Source organism: Odocoileus virginianus, chromosome 10 (genome assembly GCF_023699985.2).
Source record: "Odocoileus virginianus isolate 20LAN1187 ecotype Illinois chromosome 10, Ovbor_1.2, whole genome shotgun sequence".
Taxonomy (NCBI): Eukaryota; Metazoa; Chordata; class Mammalia; order Artiodactyla; family Cervidae; genus Odocoileus; species Odocoileus virginianus.
Window position 1 is genome coordinate 44,597,184 of NC_069683.1, and position 17,482 is coordinate 44,614,665.

General features: G+C 49.6%; 1 protein-coding gene across 6 annotated transcripts in view; it reads right to left on the reverse strand.

The window, feature by feature from the left end:
- Positions 1 to 17,482, reverse strand: part of GRIK4 (glutamate ionotropic receptor kainate type subunit 4) — a 491,778-nt gene that overhangs the window by 101,493 nt on the left and 372,803 nt on the right. For all 6 annotated transcript variants that reach the window (XM_070473470.1, XM_070473471.1, XM_070473469.1 and 3 more), the window contains 2 exons: positions 14,395 to 14,547; positions 13,396 to 13,500 (listed from right to left, as the gene is read on the reverse strand). In XM_070473470.1, coding sequence (XP_070329571.1) covers positions 13,396 to 13,500; positions 14,395 to 14,547 — 258 coding nt within the window. The remainder of the gene's footprint in view (positions 1 to 13,395; positions 13,501 to 14,394; positions 14,548 to 17,482) is intronic.

Consider the following 17,482-nt stretch of genomic DNA (forward strand, 5'->3'; position numbering starts at 1 on the left):
ACAGGTGGTCACCTATGAGGATGCCAGGAAGGCAGTTCTCCCTGCCAGGAGTCAGCTCTCTCTGAGCCCCTCGGCTCATGCCTGTCATCCTTTCACTAGAAAGCATGGTCTGAGAGCTGGTCAACATGGAAATAAATATCAAAATGTTAACACATTATTATTATTATTCAATTCAACAGCTATTTATTGAGCCAGTCAGCTGCACACACTGCTTACTTACACCTCAAATATTGCATATTGTTCCAGACACCACTCTTTCAGTGGAGCATAGACTAACTGGAGTGTGTTCCAAGCACCTGTCTTCCCTCTTGGCTGAACTCATTACAGTTGGTTCTCATTATTCATGGTAGGTTTGTTCTAACGTTGCCACAAACACTGAACTAGGGAGATTGAACCATTTCTCCTAAGTAAAAAACAGGGTTATGTTCCTATGAGTCTCCAGTCACATTTTGATCAATGAATTAACACATAACCTCGATTTATGTGTGTTTTTGCTGATAGATATCTTATTTAATACATACTGTTGATTCATTAACATAAACTGAAATCACATTCTCGAAGGAACAAGTAAAGGCAGTCACGGAAGGATGGATGAGATGTGTGGACCCAAGAAATGGAATTAAGGACAAAAGGAAGAGGCTTCAGAAAAAAAAGAATTCCACCCAATAGACGGAGAAACTTTTTAACAGTGACAGCTTTCTAAGATGGAATATGCTATCCCTATAGGTAGGGAGTTCCTTGAATGCACTGGAGGAGTCAAGCACAGACTCTACTTCATGAGAACACATTTGCAAGAATCTAAGCATTTCACTAGCACACTGGTTTTTGGCCTCAAGAGTGTGGGATCTGGATCACACTTCTATATCAGGGGAATTAGGAGCAAGGCCAGGGCATCAAGGGACAGATGAGGTCCTTGGACACTGTGAGAAAACCAACAGGAGTATGGGGTAATGAATGCAGAAAGACAAAGTCACTGTAGGAAAACATTAGCCATTCACGAGTTTGCTCATTTCTGGTCTTCTCTTCTGGCTGGACTCACGATGTTTGGTTCTCATAATTCATGGTAGTTGTGTTCTATAACATTACCACAAACACTGAATTAGGGAGACAGAACCATTTCTCCTTAGGGAAGAACAGAGCTAGGGTCCTATGAGCCTCTGGTCACAACATTTCCATCAACCAATTAACACATAACCTCGATGTATGTGTGTTTCTGCTGGTAGACATCTTACTTAATACATACTGATGATTCATTAACATTGAACAACAGCACTAAATGTCACGTGTGAACAATGTTTTTCTAACGCCTGTATTTTCTCCGTAAGGCGCACTGCAGCTTTCTTGCACTTAGGAACACTAGACAGCACTTTGGCAGTAAGTGCAGGGGTCATTTTAAATAGCAAAATCACCAAGAAAAAGCACAAAAAGGTGAAAGATGTGACACTGCAGAGACTATGAAAAGAATCCTTGTTTATAGTATGAGCCCAAAGAAGAAGGCAGAGCAATGCGTTGTTGGTCCCTAGCTGGAAACATGCCAGGTGACCCACTCAAATTTTTCCCTGCCACGCACACATCTGTGAGAGCACCATGAGCACTGCATTGGGGTTGTTGCTTTTGTTTAGTTGCTAAGTCGTGTCTGACTCTTTTGTGACCCCATGGACTGTAGCCTGCCAGGCTCCACTGTCCATGGGATTTTCCAGGCAAGAATGCTGGAGTAGGATGCCATTTCCTTTTCCAGGGGATCTTCCTGACCCAGAGATCAAACCCTCATCTCCTGCATTGGCAGGCAGATTCTTTACCCCTGAGCCACCAGGGAAGGGTTGCATTGGGGTTACAAATGTATTTTAGTGAATAGACAGATTTGCAAATATGGAATCTGCAAATAATGAGGATCAACTGTACTCATCTGCATTCAAATGTTTGGTTCTTGGAAAGATGTGCCCAGGCTTCCATCCCGAATCCCCAATCTCTGGAATATGAACTGGAACTGGGCCTAGCCCTCAACACTACTCCTGCCAAAGAGAACAAATCGACAGTGGCTCTTTCCAGGGACTCTGGTGACCAATAAGTACTCACTAGGGCAAGAACAGAGATGGGTTCATCCCACTTGGCTCTGGCTAAGGTCCTCTCCTCAGCAATGCTCTTAAGGAATCTAAAAGACTCTTCAACTAGCTTAGGGTTTCAGAAGATAAATCTCCCTGAGTAGGGCAGTGAGGATGCTCATATCATTTTTCTCTTTGGATGGAAATACTGATTTTAATGACTTCTTTTACCTACATCTCAACTCCCTCTTTTTCTTCATATGGTCAAAAACCTCACAGACATTCTTTTAAACATTTTGGAAGCTCATCAAACTAGCATGTCAGTATACACTCAGTCATGTCCGACTCTTTGAGACCCCATGGACTGTAGCCCCTCGGACTCCTCCATCCATGGGATTTCCCAAGCAAGAATACCGGAATGGATTGCCATTTTCTTCTCCAGGGGATCTTCCTGACCCAGGGAGTGTACTGGAGTCTCCTGCGTCTCCTGCATTGCAGATGGATTCTTTACTGCTTGTGCCATCAGGGAACCCCAATCCAACCAGCATGGGGTGAGTGCAAGACAGATACTATAAACATGAAGACTCAGCTTCACAGCTCTCGCTCGCCTCCCCGAAGATGGAAGGTATTTCAAATTAGCTGCTAAGGAGAGAATTTATCAGAGAGCTCAGGCATGCTTGAGATTTTTCATCTTACAAGAAAATTACTGCCCACAAACACAACACAGTCAGGGCAAGGAGAGTGCCTGGCTTCATCTGTTAACTCACCGGGTAGAGAAGTTTCTCAGGGAAGCAGTTGTACTAATAACACACAACTTTGAGCTCTGAGCGGCAGATGCCAATTGAACTAATGGTTCTAATAAAGCATCTGGGCTGGAGGAAGCTGATCATGTCCCATTCTCCAGGAGTCAGGGGAAGGCTGAGAAGGCAAGAGGGCAGAGGAAGCTTTCAAGGATGGACTGAGGATGGTCCATTGCTGCTCCTAGGCAGACGCAGACTGTGGGTGGGAGATGGCGTGTGGCTGGGCCTCACAGAGCTCCTGGAAGATGGGGAGCTTTTAGGTGGGGGAGGGCAGTGGTGTCAGCAGCTCTTGTCTGGACAGGCCCCAGGCATCCTGGGGATTCTCCCAGGAGTAGAGCTTTGACTTCCAGTTTTCATTTTCACACCCACTCAGAAACTCTGCAGAGTGGAACTGTTCATACCACCACATGAGGGAGTGGACGAAGGACAGAGGTTGGAGAGGAAGGAGAGGGAGAGGTGGGGGAGCGCTGTGGGGAACCCATCATGGAGCGGGGAGGGGTGGGGGTGGGCAGCCAACAGAATTTATTTCCACTAAGCCCGGCCGGCCTGGGCTGGCCCTTGCAGCCCTCTTGCAGGACTCTGGAGTTGCTGCAGGAGTGATGTGAGCATATGGCTCAGTCCCGCTTCATCTCTCTACTGTGAAGCAGGTGAGAAGTGAGATCCCAGGAATACTGCATGCATAGAGAGAAATACAGGAATAGACATCTCCACAAGACACCCAAACTAAAATGAGCACAGTAGAGGAGAATCCTCAATGCACATCTATGAAAAATATTCCATTCTGTTCTCACCATAATTTGATGACTCACATAAAGCAGATACTATGATGACCATCATTCCTGTTTCACTGAGGATGCAATCAAGGAATGGAATGCTGGGAGCTATGAGAGCTGGGACCCGGTCTGAGCCCTTCCACAACCCCACAGTGGCCGCCCTGCACACAGCTCCTTCTCACCTCCCTGAATTTTCCCTTCCCCTTGGCCCACTTGTCTGTACGCCCCACACCTCTGGCCTGGAGCCTGCCCTGTGTCTCATCAGAGTTGAGGGATGCGGGCTGCTTCCTGAGACCAAATTAGCAGCTCTCCCTGGCTCGAGCTGGCTGAAGAGGCGCGGGAAGCCGTCACTCAGAACTGGCAAACTTCCCCAGGCTGAGTTCAGGCAGGATGCGTGATCGGGCATATTATAAGAAATAGATTTCAAACACAGCCCTTTAAAATCCCATTCCTCTGCCCAAAAGCAGCCCGCTGTTTGAAATTTCAAGTAGCTCTAATTTGTTCGCTGGCTGACGTGTGAATAAGCATCGGCAGTCAGTGACTTTTCCATCAAAGCTGATAAGCGGGAGGCCCCTGTGCTTTGGGAGGAAGATCCAGAAGTTTGTGGGCCAGGGAGGCGGGAGGAGGGGGGGCCCTCAGGTGACACCCTCCCGGAGCAGACTCATCTGCGCCTTGGCTGTTAGTCATCCTGAGGGTGGCCAGGAGCACCAGATGCCCTCCCAGGAGGGGGTGCTCAGTATTAATAGACTTCTAATGAACCAGAGGACTATCACTGTTAGAGAACGGAAGCAAATGGAAAGGGAGAAACGTATCAATGATTGGAGGGACTTCCACTCCAGTTTTCAAATTCCAGCTGCCGATGGGTAGGCTCGTCATGTGAAATCTGTCTTGAACAAATGAGGAATACTGGACAAAATCCTAGGTCCCCAGGCTTCCTGCACACTTCCCAGGTCCCAGCCCTGGGCTCTATACGCCCTAGTCCCTTGTTCACAGATGCCTCCATTTTCCCAGCCCTTGCTGAGTCTCACTCCCAGCTTGACAAGTCCCCAAGGAGGCTTGTCCCTCTGCAAACCTGGAGTGACAGCAGTCCAAGCGTGCTACAGAAGAGGCGGCCACAGGGAGCAGGTGAAAGGAGCGCCTGGAGGCTCCCTGAGGGCTCCCCTGGTGGGCCAGTGGTTAAGCATCCACCTGCCAATGCAGGGACACGAGATCGAGCCCTGGCCTGGCAAGATCCGACATGCTTTGGGGCAACTAAGATGGTGCGGCACAGCTACTGAAGCCGGCGCGCCTAGAGCCTGTGTTCCGCAACGAGAGAGGCCACCACAGCGAGAAGTCCACACCACAACTACAGAGTGGCCCCTACCTGCCGCAACTAGAGGAAGCCTGCACGCAGCAACAAAGACCCAGTGCAGCCAAAAATTAATTAATGAATGAAAAAAGACTCCCTGAGAAGGGGCTCTGTGATCTGAGCTCTGGAGGTGTCAGCAGGAGTAGCCGAGTGAGAAATGGGATTGAGGCCGCAGGAGTGTGACAGCCAGGTGTGTTGTGGAATCACTAGGGCCGGGGGTCGGGGGGATTGGTCAGGGAGGAGGCTCCCAGCAGGCAGGGCCCAGCGCGCTACAGGCTTGCTGTGAAGCTGCCATTTACGCTGAAAGCAAACGGGGGCCACCATTGGCTTTTCAGCCCAGGACTGATGTTTCCTCCTGCCTCCTCTGGTGGGAAATTTGGGCCTGATAACCTTTCAGGTCTCCTCCAACCCTAAGAATTTATAATGTTCTGGGAGATGTTGACAACTGTTTCAAACCTCTCACCAACTCCCCTTCCCCCAGCCCCTTCATTAAAAGGGAAAAGTGACTTCTCAGGAACCTTCAAAGCAGCCCCAAACCACCGATCTCTATCTCCTCTCCCTTCTCTGGAGAACCTGTTGCCTCAGAATTTCCTCATCAAAGGCCAAGTCTCGGGGAGTGGCCTGCCAAGCAGCCCCCCAGCCAGCCCTCTTGTCAGGTCCATCCTTGCAGCAAGTGAGGCAGCTGATTTCCAGCAATCAATCCCCACTCCTGCACGGCTGAGCCGGGACCCACTGAGGCAGCTTCAAAGGATCTGCATGTTTGTGGTAAACTCCCTCCTCAAATGGAAAACGCATTCGACAGTAGCAATCACTGCGCTCTCTGAGCGGCTTCCCCGACTGGCAACCTGTGTGAGCCTTAAAGGCTGTTCTCATCAGCGTAGGTGGGACCTGAGCTGTGCCAGAGACTCATGCAAAGAGGAATGGGGGACAGAACACAGATGTGGGGGTGGGGGGACCTGTCCATGGACCTGTTCATGACTCCCTCCTCACTGTTCCTCCAAGGACACGTGCAGGCAATGGCAACACAGACCGTCATCTGACAGCGTGTTTTGGGGATTTACTATTGTTCTTTGCTTTGGAAGTGGGAGAAGCGATCTGGAGGGGGGACAGATCCCAGCAGGTCTGCTAAATTTGCATCAAAGCAACAGACACTTCCTGGTCTTCTGGCTGCGAGCGCCAAGATAACAAGTGTAGCTGCCTTTACACTACACAGTGATGTAGCTGAAGCATGTTCTAGAGTCACACTGGACCACCCCATCCAGACCGCCATGGAAGATGGCAGATGTGTCTGCTGTGAAGTGGGATGGGGTGGGGGGCTTCTGTAGGCAAGGAGGCAGCACAGCAGATTAAAGAGAGACATTCTGTACTCCCAGCAACTGGTGAGACTTGCAGGAACTTCGAGAAGTTGGAGACTGGAGTCCCTGAACCTTTTAGAAGATACTACATCCCTAATTCTCCGTTTGTAAGAGTGACTCACAAAAGCCATCTTGCCCATCCTCCTGCCTCTGGTTAGCACTATACTCAAGTCATTCCAGGAAATCAGGTCCTTGGAAAGCTGGGTTTGTATCAGCTTTGGAAAACAAAACATGGCTGCCGACTCACAGTGTTTTTATTTGCTTACTTCTGGCCATCTCTGCCAATCTCCATCTCCATACACACAGAGTTAAATGAATCCATGGTCCATGAAAAGGTGGCTCAGGACTGGTTTCTATGAAAAAATCACGTGAAAATAACTCTGTATATTTTGGAAATGGTTACTAGGGGCAAGAGGAGTAGTTAATTAATTCCAAGGGCTGCAGTTCAGAAAGAACCAAAATTTGAAGACTAATTCCAGTAAGCAGGTTAATGTGGTAAATAGAAATGGAACGTTTTGAGTGAGGGAGGTGAAAGTCCCATGGTGTTCTCAATTACGTGCCACTTAGCTTCATCTGGAGCCTGGTCCCCACTTTAAAGTCTTTATTGAATTTGCTACAACATTCCTTCTGTTGTTTTATGTTCTGGTTTTCTGGCCATGAGGCATGTGGGATCTTAGCCTCCCGATCAGGGATCGAACCCGAACCCCCTGTCTTAACCACTGGCCCATCGGGGAAGTCCCGGGTCTCATGTTTTAACAAAGCCCCAGACAAACCAAAAGGCATTTATGGTGAGAAATTTGTCAACTGTGTCGCACGGGAATGGCCAGGGGCCGTGGTTTGGGGAAAGAAACAGTCAGAGGGGCAAGACAACTCAAGCACTGGACAGTCACTGTTGACTGTAATTTTTGCCTTTCCCAAAAGATGAGGAGCTCTGACTCATTTATCTTACACTTCCAGCCTTTGACACAAAGTAGGTGCTCAAAAAAAATTTATGCTAAGTTTCAAAAAAGAATGAATGAAGTGAAATCAAATTATGTTTAAGTACTTGAAGAGCTGGTAAAAAAAGAGAGGGAGAGAAAGCTGATTGTTCTGGGCTGCTTAATGGGGCAGGATTAGGAGGCAGGTTTTGACTCTGTGCCTGGAAGCTTCTGGAATGTGTCCCTGGGGAGGCACTGAACTCCCCAGCCCAGGACGTGCTCAAGGAGAGGATGTATGACTGCTTCCCTCAGGGATGCTGTGGAGAGCATTCTTGCATTGGGTTGGAAGATCAGACCAGAGGCCTCAAGGGTCTCTTCCAGCCTGTTCTGGGCCATTCTACAGAGCAGAAGGACCAGAGACCGTGTAAACAGCTACACCTGAATCAGCTCTTAAGTTTGGAACTAACTAGTTAAATGGATGGGGGTTTCCCAGGTGGCTCAGTGGTAAAGAATCTGCCTGCCAATGCAGGAGACACAGGAGATGAGGGTTTGATCCCTGGTCCAGGAAGATCTCACGGAGAAAGGAATGACAACCCATCTCAATACTCTTGCCTGGGAAATCCCACGAACAGAGGAGCCTGGCGGGCGACAGTCCATGGTGTTGCAAAGAGTTGGACATGACTGAGCAACCGAGCACAACAGCTGAATGGATGAGGACCATGATTCTCTCTGTTTCTTTACTTGCAAGATGGAGAGACCAGCCTTTAGGCATGGTTGATAAAAGGATGAGAAATTTTAAGTACACAAAACACCCAGCCCAGCTCACCTTGTAGCAGACACCCAGTAAAGGATATCCATTCTCATTATGTCAGCAGAGTCAGCTTTCTATCTAACCACAGGCGAGCAGAACAGAGTGCCATGCAAATCTAGTTTCAGTTATCTTGGAGCTTAGCCAGGCCAGACGTTGAGAGGTTACCATTTTCATTGCACAGAGGGAGAAAGTTGAGGTACTCTGTAGTGATACACAGTGAGCCAATCGACAAGTGTTGATTCCACCTCCCTGGCCTCATCCCTCCCTCTCCCAAAGGCTTAATTAGAGCCTGTTAAGCCATTTCCGATCCTCAGATGAAAGGTGTACTCATCTTATTACAGCCCTAACAAAGTCGCTGGGGGCCTGCTCAGAATCTCTGATCTTTAAACCAAGTTAAAATGAAGGAAATTAAGGGCCCGCTGATGCTGTGCTTCATTTTTTCCCCTTGCCTCTTTCAAATATGATTTCTTGCAAATTAGGCAGGAAGATTATACTATTCTGATACCACCCAGGACATCTTCTGGAAGATGGGGAGGGAGAATTTTGGATAGAGATAGGAGATCTCATACAGGCAAAAACTGGGGGCTGAAGCTAGCAAACCTTGTCCAGGTTTGGAAATGTTCCTTCCAGGACACTGTAGGGAACATTTTCCCCTAAACAGCCTCCAATGGAAGCTCCACAGATGGAAAACCCTCTCCAAACAGAATCAAAACAGTAATTTTTTTAAATGGTAAAAAAGAGAAAAAAAACCCTGAAATTCTAAAAGACTATTTTTAAAATGGTAATAATCCCTTAATCAGCCACTGGCAGGGACTATGGTATTTGGTTCAGACATTTTACCAATTACAACCCACTGGGTCCCTGCATGGTGCTTTCTAAATAATCAAACCCAGCTCTTAACAGTCACTCGCCCAGACAGGAAGAGAAAGAACAAAACCAAATCCAAGTGAGAAGATGCCATTGCTAAAGAAAGCCCAGCCCAGCGGGTCACCAGGAGCCAGGCGCCATCCTGGTTTGGAGCAGGTGGCAGCAAGTTAAGGTGTTTTGATTTGGGGGCTTAGGGATTCCAGGAAAGTGAGAAAATGCAGGAGTGGGAAACCATGAGCATGGACTCGGGAGTCAGACAAGCCTGAGTGTGAATTCCAGCTCTGCACCCAAAGTCCTTGCTATCTGTGGACTTGGGCCAAGCTCCTTAGCAACCCTGAGCTTTGGTTTCCTCACTTGTCAAGTGGGAGTTTTATCTACCTTGAAGGGCTGCCCTCCAGATCAGAACTGACCTGTGCAAAGTGTGCATGTGTTGTCTGTGGTCCCAAACAGGTCCTCAAGAGATGTTATATCCCTGCTCTGTGTCACTCTCCCCTCTCCTGCCAGCATCACGGAGGATGGAGCTGGGAGAATAGTACAGCAGTGATACTGACATACCCCTGACATTCCTCCTACCCTGGAAGAGAAGCCCAACTAATTATCAGTCCCTAAACCATCTCTTCATCCTGTAATATGCAGGGGAAGGACACCTGTCAAGAGGCGAAAACCGGGCTGGTGATTGGAATGGGACCCGGGGACCGGAGCTGCAGAGCCACATCTGTGCTCACGATATATCCTGCAGACTCTCACTGCTACTCACGGAACCTGAGCCAGACAGGCGAGCAGCAAGACTCACCAGATTAGTTGAAGGGAAATGGGTAACAGAAGAGGATTACTGTGATGCACTTTATAAGCCCAATCAAGGATGTGTGTCCCTTGGGGTAGCCGAAGGTCAAAAACCCAGCATCCTACCTAATGGTCACTTCTGCAGCAGGTTCCATTCAACATAAGCTCAAAAAAGATGAGGGTGGGACACAGGGGGGTCAAGCCTATTCTTAGAGGCTGCAGTGTGCATTTGTCAAAGGTGAGCCTGTGGGCTGGGGCTCCCCTGATGGCTCAGTGGGTAAAGAAGGTGGCACAGTGGTAGAGAATCTGCCTGCCAGTGCAGGAGACGGGGGTTCAATCCCTTCGGGTCAGGAAGATCCCCTGAAGGAGGAAATGGAACCCACTCCATTATTCTTGCTTGGAAAATTCCATGGTGGGCTACACTCCATGGGGTTGCAAAGACTCAGACACGACTGAGCACGCCGAGCGCAGCCCATAGACCACCAGCATGGTAATCATCTATCTGGGTGCTAGTTCAGAAGGCGCAGGCTCCTGGGAAGCACCCAGTTTTACTAACTCCATGTATAACTGGAGGGCTTAGGAACATGCATTTGAAGGCAAGCACCATGGGTCATTCTTGCACACACCTGGGTTTGAGAAGCCCTACCCTCCACCAACAGTAGGTGCTGTGGAAGATGGGGCAGCAGCCGTCTCTGAGCAGAACCCCTTGCTGTGCTGGGCTGGGCTGGGCCGGGTCGCGGGCTGGGTGCCGGTGGCTGGAGATGCTGTCTCCTAATGACTCAGCCTGGCAGCTGGGAGAAGCAGCCTGAGTGGCGGCTGGTGGAGAAGCGGAGGAAGGTGAAGAGGCACTCCGAGGCTAATGAGCTGTTCTTCAAGTGGAGGGTGGGATCAGGGCCAACAGCCAACTCCGCCACGGCAGGTGTCGCCTGGTAGAAGTGGGCTCGTTCTCGGGAGCATTAGAAAGCAGGGCTGAAGGCCAAGGAAAGTTTTTCAAAGCCTGAGCCTGGGCTTTCTGTGGAATGAGTCTGGGTTTGGCATCCTCGCTGTTCTCCTAACTTCTGTTTTTCTTATCCCCTCTTTTTCCTGACCCTGTTTTACTTTTCCTGTAGCCCTTACCTCCACTGACGTATTATATAGTATTTGTTTGCCTCCTCTCTGTCTCCTACTGGAATACAAGCTCCACGGAAGCAGACACTAAGCTCATTTTTAAACTTTGTCTAGAAGGCAGCCTGGAACATTATAGGAACTCTCTCTCTCTTACACACACACACACACACACACACACACATATATAGATGATGATGATGATTTAGTAGCTAAGTCATGACTGACTCTTGCAACTCCATGGACTATAGCCCACCGGGCTCCTCTGTCCATGGAATTCTCCAGGCAAGAATAGTGGGTTCTTTTCAGTAGTGGGAGTGGGTTGACATTTCCTTCTCCAGGGATCTCCCCAACCCAGGAATCAAACCTGGGTCTCCTGCACTGCAGGCAGATTCTTTACCACTGAGCTACGAGGGAAGCCCATTGTATATGTTGAAAAAAATGAATAAACGTTCCTTATTTCACATCCTCCACTGGGACTCAGGAAGTCAGCCTGACAATTTTCCTACAGATGGGCGTCTTCATTTGTTGGGGAATTATGCGCCCAAGGGCACGATTTGAGTTTAATAACCTGAAATTGCACTTATTTTTTCCATGTCAGTCTCTCTTGCCAGACTGTAGGCTCTCTCAGTGCAGGAACTGTGCCTTTTCCATCGTGTTTCCTCCATGCCCAGCCCGGTGCCTGACACGCAGGACAGACTCACAGTCTCTGACAGCCGTGAAATGACCATTCTGTGATCCTCCATCCCATAGTTTCTGACTGCCCACGTCACTCCCGCCCCATTTGGGAAGTTATGAAAAACAGTCGCTGATGTCATTGCTTCAAGATCACAGTGCTCCGGCCCTGAGCTAACAGCAGTCGTTAACATAGCTCCTCTCTCAGTCTGGGACTCTTGCCTTTTACTTTATTGTCTTCCCAGAAGGGTGATCTGCCCTTGCAGCCGAGCATAATTGCTTTCCTCCTAGAAGGAACTCCATTGGCCCTGGTGAGACAGGCTGAATCAGAGTCTCTCAGACACAGGGACCAAGTAGAAGGATGCGGGTGTGATGGTCCTTCCAGCACAGCCCAGGGCGTCACCCAGATCACCTTTGGGGTCTGTTCCTGGGTCCTCCAGGAGGTCTACCCAATCAGACTCTTGTGGGGTGGAGTCTAAAAAATCTGCACTTTCCACAAATTGCCAAGGTGATTCTGATGCATAATTTGTCATAACGGTTAAGAACTTGGGCTTTAGAGTCAGAGGTGCTTGAATTCAAAACCAGCTGCCATGACTACATTGTTCAGGACCAAGTCAGTCGGTCTCCTGGAGTCTCAGTTTCCTCACTTGTAAAATGGGAATTAATAAGAAGTAACTACTTTGTGGGATTAAAAGGGAAAATATGAATGATGTACTTCGTGTGGTAAATGGCTCATGGTTAGAGTTCAATGAATGAAAACCCCTATGATAATGATGATGGTGGTAAGTAGTGAAAATGATAGAGATGATAGTGGTGGTTGAAGATGATGATGGTAGTGGTGGTGAAGATGATGGTGAAGATGGTGGTGAAGATGGTGGTGATGGTGGCGGTGGCAGTGGTGAAGATGTTGGAGATGGTGACAGTGATGCTGAAGATCATAGTGACGGTGGTAGTGATGGTGAAGATCACGGTGATGGTGATCATGAAGATGATGGTGATGGTGGTGATGGTAAAGATGATGGCAGTGGTGGTCAAGATAGCGGTGGTGGTGCTGGTGAAGAAGAATATGATGATGACGATTCTTCATAATCTCCTGAAAGGTGATTCTTCAACCTCTTCAGTGGTATGTTCCCTTAGCCACTCTGATAGTCAGGAGGCTCTTCAATACATCTGCTTCCTGCTATAATTAGTGCATCATTTTCTGGTTCTAATGTTTTCCTAAGGTTGGAGAAAGACTACACTAAGAATAAAGAATTTACTATTACAGTGATGGAGAGGTTGGGAGACCTTCAGAGAGGCACTTGGAGTGACTGCCAGAATCCCTGTTTCCTCTGATGTAAGAGAATCGGAGGAAAGGAGAGTCAGAAGGTTAATGGAGGAGGATGAAAAAGGCGGGGCGAGTTGAAAGGAGCTCCAGAGGACAAAGCATCCCTGAGTTGGACAGGGAGCAGCCTGGAGAGGAGGGGTGTGATTGGCATGGCAGGGAGGCGGAGGTGGGTTGGTCAGAAAAGAGCTGACAGGAGAGAACAGAACCCTGAAGGGATTCCTCAAACCCCATGGGATGGGATCTGATCTGTATGTGACCAGCAAGCAAGGTGGAAACTAACACTGGGTCCAGGACTAGGGCGAGATTCAGGAAGTAGAATAATCCACATGGTAGAATTTCCCCCTTAGACAATGCCCCCCTCTCTGCCCTCTCCTGCTATGAAGCACAGCTGCCTCCCTCTTGGTGATCTGCTGGGGCTGTGACCCCTGATCCACACTGGCTGATCCTGGTGCGGGAGGAGGAGAAGCCTTGCACGGGACACCACCTGCTGCTCTGGGGGTGACAGCGGGAGGCCATCCCAAGTGCCAAGGAGAAACGGGCTGGGGACAGAGACAGGGGCAAGGAGGAGGGATCTGCCAGCAGGCGAGGCTCACCTGCCGGAAACCATTCCTTGTGAACTGCAAGATCTTCAGGGCATAGTTGGACCTCTGGCCTTTGCTGTTGAATTCAATGTGGCCGGTGAGACCTTCCAATTCTACCTGTCCAAGAGAGAGTGAGTTACAGCACCAAATAGGCCCAGCCTTCCATGTGGCCCAGAGCAAGCATTCCACCATACTAGTGAAGGATGCACAAGAGAGGGGAAGCCGTCAAGACCCATTCTCCTGTCCTCCTCTCGGCCACAGGATCTTGAGACTATGAAAGTGATGTCTCTGGAACCAGTTCAGATTTGGCCGGGGCTGGAGGAGGAAAGGATGCCCCACACCCGGTGACCTCATAGCTGCTGCATAAACCAACTCTGTACTGAGATGCTAGCTTAAGCTCAGATCCCCCGGAGCTGCTCCTCCACGCCCTTGGCTGTGAATAGCATCTATCCTCCTTGGGCAGCTGCTCGCCCATCTCTAAGCTGCAGGAAGTCGGGATGACCTGACTCTAGCTGCAAAGTCCCAGCCACTCTGCACCAGGTTTCTCTGATGGGAGATGGCTTTTTTCTGGGCTAGAATCCATGTCCATCCCACCAGTGGTGGCTTGGCTGGGAGAACTCTGTGGGAACTTAGCATCAGGTCGGAAGTGCTGAGTCTGTGACTCCCTGAGGGGTCACCAGCCATGGCAGCATCATCCATCCATCCCCACACGTGCAGAGCTTTGCGGGGACCGGGTCTGAGCCCAGGGGGGCCCCAGTTCCAAGCTGAGAATCCAGGGACCACCTAACAGTCTACAGCTCAAGGGCCAGTGCCCTGCAAACAAACTTGCCATGGATTCTCAGTGGTTTTTAGGGATTAGGGACAACTGGGACTGACGGTCCCCTGAATGGGGTCACCACGGAGCATTGTTTTACCCATGGCTGTGATACACTGGGGATACACTGTGATAGACTGCCCCCCTCCACCCCTGGCAAGCTGGGCGTGGCCCGCAGGGTCCCCACCGCCACTCACCATGCGCAGGTAATTCATGAGGCTGGTGCCGTGCTGCCAGATCTGGGCCGAGCCGCAGGACAGGGGCTTCACGCCGATCTCCTGGCTGCGGTTCAGCTCCTGCACCGCGGTCACCACGGCATAGACGGCGTCAAACAGCAGGGCCGAGGACAGCTGAGGCGGAGAGACAAAGTGGTGGGTACAAAGGAGGGAAAGGAAAAGGAGGAGGAGGAGGAAAAAGCAAAACAAAGAAGAAGTGAAGGCATGTCTCTGATGCCCTGGGTCCACCTCTCCCTGGAGGCGTGCAGACACACAGCTCGCCACGCCATTTCTTGCATCCTCCCACCAGGCCCCAAGCTCTTTCCTGCCACATGGTTGCTGCTTCCCACATTGTCTGGGATGCGGTTGTCTTGGCTGATGCTCCCTCATTAGCAAACAATCCAGATGCCGAGAGATCGGTATGTGCCTATCTGCAATATTCTCTGGCATTTGGCCTTTGAGATTCTTCAGGTGCTTGTAAGTAATTACAACTCCAACAAGGGATGCTGGGGATGAGGAGGAGGAAGAGGATGGAAGGACCATCCTCAAGGTCCCTGTCTTCTATCTGTATCTTGTCTTCAGAGAGGTGACCCAGGTGATGTATCCCCAGCATGCTCTGGGCTTCATGAGTCCTTTCTGTGGTCCAGCTTGGGCTGCTTTGAGCTCCTGAAACCTCCTAAGCCCTGAACATCTTCTTTTCCCAGCTTAGTCTCCAAGGGTCCTCCGTCTGTCACCAGACAGCTCTTCTCTCCCAGGCTTCTGGCAATCAGCCCAGGTCTCTCAGTGGGATCCTCCAGCAGCTTCTCTGAAACCTTGTGTTCCATCCACACTCCTCCAGCTTATTCCTTCCACCCCATCCCCCATCACCAATTTCACCTCTGAAGGTGTGAGAGCCTGATATCTAACTTCTGGCTCATCAGCTTTTCCATCCCACCGCAGGTCTCCATCCCGAAGCATCTTTTCAATCTCCCAATTGCTTTCTCCCTCTACCATTATTTACTAATTTAGCTCTGGAAAGCATTTGGCACTGCAGTTGGGGCAAGTCCTGTTACCCAACTAGCGCTCCATCCAAGTTTCCACTCCTGGGTCTGCAAAGCCCACCATCCCTGCTCCTTCGCGTCTTCCATCCTATTTCCCTTTCAGAGCCCTCGCTGTCTTTCTGTGGCTTCTGTTCCCCATCCATGTGGGCATGCCTCTAGATCCTGTCTCTGCTTCTCCTCTCCTTGTCTCTTCTAAATATTAAACCCCCCAAACAACTCAATCCTCATTTAAAATCCTCTCCTCTTTCTTGGCTCAAAATGTTCCTTGGCAAACACCCACGATTCTCTTGTTTTTATATTTTCATTTGTTTCTTCATTGCTATCTTCTTTGAAGCTGTTTGTAAATTGTTTAGGGGAATGAAAGACTGTATAAATTAAGATGAATCAATCTGACTCAAGGAATAGCAGCTGAATTTCTCCCCCATCCATCAGAATAAGAATAAGAGTATCTTTCAAACACACCACTATAACCCTTATCTCCCCCACCCTCCCCCAGATCACTGGATTCCTGGAGTCCTCTTGGGTGTCCGTTTGTCTCTGAACTTCTGTCACTTAAACTCTGATCCTCAGCATAATTCCAGGACAGGAACCATTAAAATTTCATGGAATAGTTCTTACAATCTGGGTTTTATTCAATGAAATAAACACTTAATTACAAACAGCTGTTTTAGCCCAAATTCTAATTACTTAATCTAGCCATCTGTAATTTTAATGATTTTCTACGATTTTTGTTCTTTGCTGCGTGATGAATGGGAGTGGCATATGAAATTAGCAGGGACGTGTTCAAGACTGTCTTCTGCTCAGGCAGGAAGCATGGCTGTGGTTTGCCGGCAGCCGCCAGGCAGGCACCGCCTGGTGGGGGCAGCACTGAGCACTTTTATCTATTTTTTTTTTTTTTTTTGGTGGTCACCCTTCTGTACAGCCACTCCCTATCTGTGCCCTTGGAACTGGGCCCCCATTCCAACAAGCTCCACCTGGAACATCATGGGCCCCCAGGGAAGATGAGGAAGAGAGGGAGACACACTCCAGCTGGGAGATAAAGAAGAGAAGAAAATGCAAAGAAAATGTGGAGTGCGGGAGAGAAAGACCAGAAAGAGCAAGAAGGGGAGGAGGTTATAGTGACAGAAGAAAGTGGGAAGGGCAGAGTGAGGGGGAGGAGGTGAGAAGGGAAAAGAGAACAGAACTGATGGAGGAGGAGAGGACAGCGGAGGAAAGAGAGAGGAGGAGAGTGGTCCCTCCCAGATGGAGCATCTCTTTAAGGAGCTGAGCGGGGAGACAAACCGGGTTGTGCATTCCTGGAGCTGATTCTTCCTCGCCTTCCAGCTCCCGGCAGATGAAGGAGCTAGGCTGTTTGTGCTAGGAATTTCTGCCCCCAAAGAGACAGGAAGAGGCACCGCTTTTCAAAAGGTAGGTGCTGAAGCGAGAAGCCTTGAGAAAGATGAGCTTCACATTCGTCAAGGGGAGGAGTTCCTACATCACCTCCCCTTCAGACACCGTGGCTGGAAGGTTCTATAAGCTAGAGTCCAGGCTTCGCTGTGGCACCGTCCTCTGGAGGTCCTCCGCAAGGCCCCCTGGCACTCCTGCACCTGTTTTCTCATTTGTTCAACAAGGGGAGCATGACTGCTCTTGTCTGTTATTAGGGTGCCATGAAGAGGAAGAAGAGGTCCAGGTGGGATTATTCCAAGCATCAGTGGCTCAGCATCTATCTGTTCTCACTCCTTGACTCTTGAGTCTGTGCATTTGGCCTTTTTGGCCAACAAAATGAGCTGGAAGTGACAGTGCGCCCATCCTGGGAGCCTAGGACTCAGACGTCTTGTGCATTTCCACTTGCTTTGCCACCCTCCTGCCATCACCATGAGAGAACATGCCAGGCCAGCCTGCTGGGCTAGAAGGATGAGAGCTATGCGGAGCCCCAGCCTGCATCAGCCGACTCCTAGGCATTGAATGAGCTCAGCCCAGATCAACAGAGCTGCCCAGCTTAGATGAGCTGATCCCTGGTTGACCCTCAGATGCAGGAGCTCCATAAATGT